At 38.7% G+C, this 8,908-nt stretch overlaps 1 protein-coding gene across 1 annotated transcript in view; it reads right to left on the bottom strand.

The window, feature by feature from the left end:
• The window catches only part of Spta1 (spectrin alpha, erythrocytic 1), a 64,278-nt gene extending 55,586 nt beyond the window's left edge, over positions 1–8,692 (bottom strand). Inside the window, exons 1-7 of the mRNA XM_055609742.1 lie at positions 8,665–8,692; positions 7,258–7,490; positions 6,588–6,713; positions 3,916–4,056; positions 3,036–3,182; positions 1,655–1,788; positions 980–1,124 (exon numbers count right to left, since the gene is read on the bottom strand). Coding sequence (XP_055465717.1) covers positions 980–1,124; positions 1,655–1,788; positions 3,036–3,182; positions 3,916–4,056; positions 6,588–6,713; positions 7,258–7,490; positions 8,665–8,692 — 954 coding nt within the window. The remainder of the gene's footprint in view (positions 1–979; positions 1,125–1,654; positions 1,789–3,035; positions 3,183–3,915; positions 4,057–6,587; positions 6,714–7,257; positions 7,491–8,664) is intronic.
• Positions 8,693–8,908: the final 216 nt, after the last annotated feature.

The raw sequence follows: 8,908 nt of genomic DNA, 5'->3' as shown, positions 1-8,908 counted from the left end.
AACTAACTAACTAACTAACTAACTAACTAACTAACTAACTAACTAACTAACTAACTAACTAGTGAATCAATCTCTTGAGGGATTCATAACCTTGTATTGGGGGGGGTGTTGAAGGTAAGAGGCTGCTTCTAGTTGCAGGCAACAGGTCAATGGAAACATTGTTTTGGAGCTGTATTTTATTCTATACCTTTATTGTGAAGTCCTCTCAACTTCCCCATCAGCCATGAAGTAAACGGCTCTTCTCTACCACACTTTTCCATTACAATGATGTTCTTTCAAGGCACATGAGGTCAAGAAATTGTGGACTGAAGTCTCTGAAACTATGATCCAAAGTAAGCGTGTCTACCCTTGAATAGTTTCTTCAGGGTATTGTGGTCACACTGGTAGAAATGTCAGTAATAGAGGAAGGAATAAAGGATGGAAATTGTTGACGAATATAGGCTTGCTCTGAGTTCTAGTGTGCCTGTGTTTGTTCCTCTAGATGTAGAAATGAGAGCTTTTCAGCTTTTAGAAGGAAGATTAAAATGTAGTTTAGAATGTAAAATTCATTGTGAAAGAAGAAAATTCTCTGATTTACAGTGTGAAGGGCAAAATCCAGGGTCCAGCTGCAACAGAAGGACTGTGCTCAGAGGGAATATTCTAGTCCCAAGATGGGAAAGATGAACAAACTGTCCTCGGAGGTATTTTGTTTAGTTGTAAACCATAACACAAAACACCACAGCATATGAAACGTGTGTGCGTGCATGTGCGTGTGTGTGTGTGTGTGCGTGTGTGTAACCTGAGTTAAAATAAAGACTGTGTGGTGTTGATGAACAACTATGAATTAGAATGAGGAGGTTTACTACAGTGCCACAGAAGAATCCATCCTTTATTGAAAAGAGTGAATTCACTGTGTCTTCTTGAAGATGTACTAGGCAGGAGGCTCACCCCACACCTTTTCTATGCCTGGAGGCTAGCCATTTCCCCAGCAGAGGCTTACCTTGTCATCCATGACAGCAAGATTCCTCTCCAGCCTCTTGTGACTGTGAAACAGTGCCTCAGAACTAACAAGATCTTTGCCATAGTCCTCAGAGGTAAGGAGAGGCTCCTTCTCCTCCATCCACTGGACAGCTTCATTGACATCCCTACCAGACAATGTCATGAGCACCAACAAGACAGGCATGGCAGGCCAGACAGACCCACAGCACTCACCATAGGACTTGCTTAGTTACCACAAGTAGCAACAACTCTCCTTTTCAACAAACTAGCTAAGTGACTTAAAAAATTCTTGCTTGTCAGTTTTTTTCCCCACTGAGATGTTCTTGTCAAGGGTTCTTGACTCTTAACTGCCAGAGACACTTCTCGTGTCTGGCCTGTGAGAAGTTATTCATGAATGCCACTCTTCCCCTCCAACTCATCTAATTCTTACACTCCCTTTGCTTCCACAGAGGCAATTCAGCAGTGTTATACATTTTTTTTTTTAAATCAAGAGCCATGCATCAACAGGAGCCAAGCCCACACTTTTTGAAGCCTTCAGCCAGCAGCTTCCACTTCTGCAATGGATTACAGTTTCTTGGCCTGTATATTCTACTTCGGGTGGTGATGGGGATCAGAACCCGGGCCCCTGCTGTGCTAGGCCAGCCCTCTGCACACTGTTACACTTCCAGCACCACACCTTTTGAATCGTTGGAGGTCTGCAGCATTCGACAGACTTTCTCGTCTCTTGAGAGCCATATTCCAGAGACGATCCCAGGCAGCATTGACTTCTTCCTGCTTTGCCGTTATCTCAGGTAACTTGGGATGCTTTTCCTAAGAAGGGAAACCAATGAAGATGATATCATACCCCAAATCACCTTAGCAGCGACCTTTATACATCACATCTTGTCACCCTGGTATGAAACGACACACGACCCTTTAAACAATAGCAAACCATGTAGAGAAAGCCTTTGCCATACGCACCAAGGCCTCAAATCAGAATGAAGTTGTCCTATACCCTCTACTCCAGCCGCCAAATTAACTGCAGCCAAGCACGATACCAGGTGACATCGGAATGGCCCAGCCAAGCAGCTCGACAGTGGGCTCACTGAGCCATGCACAAAAATACACTTATTCTAAGTTTTATGGTGGTTGTTTTAGAAGGTAATAAATAAATAAACAAAAGACTTTTAATATAAAAAAATTGGTTAAGACAAAAAAAAATGTAAGAACTGCTGAGCAAATGGCCTTGAGAAAATTGGCAAGCAATCATTTCCTTACTTTTTTCTAGTTTCTGTTCATTCTGAATCCTTGCTGCTGCTAACACATCTGTTAATAAGTTCACCATAGAGCCGAGAGCACATGAACCCTAAATACTCTGCACAATGTGTATATATTACATTATACTATTACGTATACCTGTATGTATGCATAAATATTATATAAGTCTTATTATACATACAGACATACAATCAAGTGTCTCAATTTTGTCTTGTATATTAGGGTTATTTAGCCTCATACTAAATCTTAGTTAACTCAACATTGTGAACTTATGTGAACATTGCTTTAAAATTAGATGAGAGTGTATCTCCATCCCCCTCTCACTCTCTTATACAATATTATCTATTGACAGTGCATGTAAGTATCATATATGTATATAATATACACATACACATATGATATATGACATAGATATCTATGACACATATATGTTGACAGGCAAACATTATTATAAATTCTATGCTATTTTAGTCTTCTTTCATGAAGAGTACTTAATAATAAAGCACTCAATCAATAAGCTTCATGGTACAGAAATGGCCTCTGCTACTTGTAGGATTTAATTTTCTCTGCCTCGCTATTTCTTTTTCTTAAACACACACAGAGACAAGTGTGCACTACCATTCTCGTGGACCAGAGAGGGGAAGGTGGCACTGGAGGAGAGAAGAAGCTGCTCATGGCATGTTGTTCCATGCATGTGCATTCTTCTGCTTTCTTACGATGACACATTTCCCTTGTATCCTGCCTACTAGTGGCCCGAAAGGAGTTCTTGCTCTGGAAGGCCTCTTTTGTTACCACCTTACCTGGGCACACTCATTAGCATACTGGTTCACTCTGTCCACTTTTCCCTTCCGAGCAGTCAGTTCTTCCTGGAACTCTTCAAACTTCTTATGTAGGATTTCAGTTCGCTCCCAGTCATCACCCAGCTCCACTAATGTCACTATAGCTTCCTGAGATCATGGAAAAGTTCAAAGAATCACTAGTCAATTTCAGAACTTTCTTCAAGTCAAAAGCCCCAAGTCCCTGTTTACTTCTCAGGATAACTCATATGGGAACCCTTTCTGAGAAGAGCCAGAAGCAGGAGTATGTCTTGGGATGGCACCTTGGTCTGGGGACCAGTGTCTTTTGAGGATAATCTTTTTATGAGATTAAAGGTATTACTGGTCAAGCCTCTGGAAGTTTCTTGTATTTTTTAGAAGATGATGGAACAAATCCCTCCACTCTGCCTCCTTTAGAATCAAGCATCCTTAAGAAGCACTGCATTGAGCTCTTGTGTGTGTAAAACTCCAGTCCCAACTGAGGGACTATATTTGAAGTATTTAGAGAAAATTTAAAAAGCCATGGTTGTAGATACTGAGAAACAATAGTTGAAAATTAGTTCAGTCAAGTCTCAGAGTGTAAGAAAAATAGCATAGGAAGAGTAATGAGCCTGGATCATACATATTTGAAGTGTGGCGTGAGGCTTGGTTTTGTCATAATCACGGTCATAGATTTAGGCTCATTCCCTATACCATTAATCTTCAGAATCCTCCCAAATCTTTGCCAAAATTTGCCTTTTCTCCAAATAATGAAATTTAGGAACAGATCCCTCAACTAGTAAAGCTACCAAAGTGAGCAGTAGAAAGTTACTCTGGAGTGCTTGGACAGAGCCAGCAGCGCACCCACAAGCGTGCGGTCCTGTACCTTCTCTTTGATCCACTCCAGGATGTCTTCACACTCCTGCAAGTACTGGTAGAACTTCAGCGCCCGCAGGAGCACATCACTTTTCTCTTGAGTCAACTCCCAGAGCAGATCCCACAGGTGGTGAAGTTCCTTCAGATGGGTCTTGAAGGGAAAGAGACAGAACGGCTGGGCTAGCAAATAGTTCAGGAAGCCTTTGCCTTCCAAACTCTACAACCCAATCCCTGAAAATTATGGTGGAAAGAGAAAACTGTGTGATCTCTAAAAATGCACTATGCTACAGACCACACACATACACTCATGCACACACACCTAAAGGCACACACTCAAACACACACAGAAATGCACACATAGACTGAGCTGCCAACAGTGAGCATGCTTGAGACTGCCCGAGGCCCTCTGCACGCATGTAACTGTTGTGCAGCTTGGTCTTCATGTGGGACTCCTAACAGCAGGATCAGGGGTCTTCTTTGACTCTGTTGCCTGCCTCTGTTCCCCCCAGTGGGCTGCCTGGTCTAGCCTCAGGAGGAGAAGATATGCCTAGTTGTACTGCAACTTGATGTGCCAAGGCTGGTTGATAATCATAGGAGGCCTCCCTGAAGAGAAAGGGAGAAGAAACGGATGCAGGCAAGTGGTGGAGGGAAAGGACTGGGAAGAGGGCGGGGGGGGGGAACAGTGGTTGGGGTGTAATAGAAAACAGCCTCTCCTTCTATTCATTCCTGTACTAATTGCTCAACAAATATCTAATGAGAGAAAAATATGAATGAAAATAGTTACTAAGCTAAACCAAATGAAATCTTCAGTAAGAGAAAATTTTATTCAAATGTCTTGACCTTGTAAAGAATTGAAAAACACAAGCTGTAAGATGACAAAATGGGAAAAACCATGACTTTGGGGAAAGCGTGCATTGAAGAGCACTCTTCCTGACTGAGCCTTAAGAACAGAAAGATTCCTGATGGGTAGATGTTAGACAGAGAATGGTTAAAGTGTAGCATTCAAAACAATTTTGCTGAGTAATTGGAAAACGCTTTCATTAAAACAGAAAGAACACTTTGGTACTACATAGTTTGACAACGTATAGAGGAAACTGAATGCTGGAGCAGACCAGGACATCCTGATCCACTAATTATGTGAACCTGATTAGCATCCAACCGTCATTTTAAGAACCGTGTATCTTTGACCTTTGTTCAGTGTAGTGCATAGGACACATTTCTCTGAACTCTGCTGTAGTGTCCAGCAGAACCTCAGCAGTGGTAACAGATGGTTGTTTTAAACACTTCTCAGACATTTTTGTTTTGTTTTATTTATAAGTTTTAGAAAACAACGTCTCACTCTGTAGATTTAATGCTTTGAATAGGTATGGTCCCCACAGACTCATGTGTTTGCTTGGCAGACAGAGAATGACACTATTAGGAGGTATTGCCTTGTTGGAAGAAATGTATAACTATGGGGGTGGGTTCAAGGTCTCCCATGCTCAAGCTAAGCCCAGTGTGGCACAGTCTCCTTCTGCTGCCTGCAGATCAAGATGTAGAACTCTTGGTTCTTCCAGAACCTTGTCTGCCTGCACACTGCTATGCTTCCCACCAGGATGATAACGGACTAAACCACTGGACTGTAAGCCAGCCCCAATTAAATAAGAGTTGTCATGGTATTGTGTCTCTTCAAAGGAGTAAAACCCTAACTAAGACAGTAGCCTGGACTAGACTTGAACTTACCACCCTTTGTCTCTATGTCTCCACTCTGGGATTACAGGCATACACCATCATATCCAGTTTTAAATATTTTAATTGATATAAGAGTTTACACAGAGCAGTATAATAAAAATGTTCTTTCTATTTTAAACAAATGGAAAAGACTTGATGTTTTCTTGGTCATACATTTTTTTCTAATTGGATATATATATATATATATAATATATATATATCCAATTAGATATATATATATATAAATATATTTCTAGTTAAAAAATATTTTATATTTTTGCTAACATTAACATAAAATAGGCGGTTTATGCTGCATATAGAAAGACAAGCCTCAATTGTAAGTTATGTCTTATAAATTGCTTTTTAAAACATAAGCTGAAATTTTACTCATACAAAAGGAAGAATATATAATTTACTATGAAAGTAGTTGTGTCATTAAGAATAGGTGGTCAATGATTGTTAAAATGACTGTGATCTTTAAGTCTATCCAAGGAAATTTTTCTGAAGTTGTTAGATTTTGGTACTGTTTTGTTTTTTGTTTTGTAAAGTATGCTTTCACAAATGGGGAAGTCTTGTGAGAGAAAAGAAAAAAGAAAAAAAAAACCCTCACTGGCACACACGAAGATATCAAAGAAGAATCAAATGAGTAAACCTCACTTTGAATTCAAAATTGATAATTAATATAAGACTCTTTATAAAAGTTATTTTAACTGGGAAGGGTGGGATAAGCTGAAGTGAGCTTGATCTCAACATAAGGCAGGTGTAAAGGACTGCCCAATGGTATTTCCATACCATAGTTTTTCTCTACCTATGCAAGGGGTATTTCATCATTTCACCTGTGAAATTTCAATAAGGAGCAAGAGCTCTTAGCCCTTGTTCTAAGGTAGCTACACTGAAGTTTATCCAGCACAGTCCATTGAAACCTTGATAACACAATCAGCAACTAGAAATGAGACTCTACCATCCATTTACCTTGGTGGCTTCATGGGCAAAATGATCTTCTGCAAATCTAGTTTCCCTGATTTCTTCAAGCTCAGGAAGCACTCTTGATTTGGCTTGTACCTCTGCCACAAAGGACTCATGCTTTTGATATTTCCCCTGCGGTTTAGAAATAACCGATTCATCATTAATGTCACAATATTTAAAACACATGGTATGTCGAAAGTTTTTGTACTTTCAGCCACTATTTTGTCTAATAAGCTACTATAAAATGATGTCCAGGATGAGTTTTATTTGCAGATAAGATTCTAAAAGTTAAGAAGAGGGAGGCTTAGAACATTTAGTCTAAGAACCTTTTGTCTATAACAGACTAATCTTTCTAAAACATCTACATAATTATAAAAATGTTAGTTCTGAATGATTTCAATTTTATGCAGTACGACAGTATTATCAACAACTGATATACTGTCATTTTTTTCTTTCTTCTATCTCATCTTTCAAACATTATAAAGAAGGAGTAACTTTAGCTTCTATCTTAACTGAACTTTGCAACTTCACATTCCACAGTTTGGCTTTGTGCTGTACATATAGAAATCAAGTAGTACTTCCTCCCACCCCTCAATATTATCATAGAGAAAAAGGCTCATTTCATTCTCTAGAGAACTTAGGGTCACTTCTGGGAACATCTGGGCGACTGAGTCACCTGTATATTTGTGGGTTCATAGGACTTATCCTTTGCAATCTCAAGCTTCTCCATGATCCACTTCTCCAGGTCATCTGCATCTCTCCTGAAAACTTGATAGTGGTAAGACTCTTCAAGCTTCTGACCCCTCTCAGCCACACGTTGCTTGAACCTCTGGTACTGGTCTAACACCTCCTGTCGTCTCTGCTGGATTTCTTCTGCTGTTTCCAAAACCTTTGGTCCACTGCTTTCCCCTGCCTATAAGTTAAAAAGTCTCTTCATGTTTTGAAATACTATTCTGTACACAAAAATACTTATGAGTGTTGTTACTATGTCAATTAAAAATTATACAAAGAAAAATAAGTAATGACTCTAACTGTTGCTAGTCATTTAGAATATGACCCCTCTTATATATCCCAAGGCTTCACCCACGTAGAATCTATGTGTGCATATCGTTAGGCCTGTTAATTCATATCATTGGTGGGGGCTATAATATAAATTTTTAAGTATAATTTTTAAAACTGTGTAAATAGCTGTTGTTTAGATTAATTGTTCTTAATCATCCAACATATTCTATAGAAAGAAAATATTTGGATTGCTGAAGCAACGTCACAGAATTTTAGATAGACAATAAAGAAATGCTATCCTATACCCTTCAAAGGCTAAACAGCATTAATAAGTGAGGCTCATGCTGTATATTTAAGGAATAGTCAGGGTTGGTTTGCGATTACTTTAAGGAATCACACACACAACCTTGAGTGCTTTTCTTCTTACTTAAAAGTCTAGCTCACGTATTATGTACTTTTCTTCTTTTTTTGTACTAAATGTAATATTTTAAAAAAAACCTAAATACAACCTGTATTCTACTCATTTGTTACAAATTGTAAATAATGTTTTACTAGTTGGTTTGGGGAATTTAATATACTGTATTATTTGTCAACAGAAAATTATGCTTTCATTTAAAGAAAGCCAGCTGTGTGTAACAATATCCAGGAAATATTATACAGGGCAACAGTCTCCCTGCTTCTTATATCCAAAGCATGCAGTACAGAATTTATATTTCAATGTTTAACTTTCTAAAATAGTTTTATGGACAGTAATTACTGAGATGACAATAAAATTAAGTCATTCCACAGAGACACAAACTTTTAAAGATATTGTTTTCAAATTACCTACTAGTTTTCCATATGATATATCTGACTTTAACAAGTAATTATGGAATTTTTATTATTATATAGGTTATATTATGTATTATATAAAGTTCTAGGCTATTTTTAGAAGTGAAACATTCACAAAAGATTTAAAATCAAAATTCTCTGCTGCTTTAAGGTCAAATAAGTATAATTTTAATGGCCCTGTGAAGATGGAGTAGAAGGTTCGGAGGAGTCAGCTTTCCTGATATCCCCAGGGGTGAGAATTCATCTGTACTCACAGTTTCCTTTGGAGGGTGCTCCATCTCTCCTTAAAGTCTAAAACTTTGCCAGATGAAATGCAGCTAAAAGAGAAAAAAATATTCTCTGAGTGTCTAAGTCCACTTCTAATACAAATGTCAGAAATGTGAATGTGGCAAAGACCAAGAGAAAAAATGTTTTAGAATCCCGCCAAGCATAGACAATCAGCACTATCTCCAGGGGACATACTCAGCTGAGGCAGCAGCTGACTTCCACAGACA

The sequence above is a fragment of the Psammomys obesus genome, unplaced genomic scaffold (assembly GCF_907164565.1).
Source record: "Psammomys obesus unplaced genomic scaffold, mPsaObe1.curated_primary_1811, whole genome shotgun sequence".
Lineage (NCBI taxonomy): Eukaryota > Metazoa > Chordata > Mammalia > Rodentia > Muridae > Psammomys > Psammomys obesus.
This window is presented reverse-complemented; position numbering and strand designations above follow the sequence as displayed.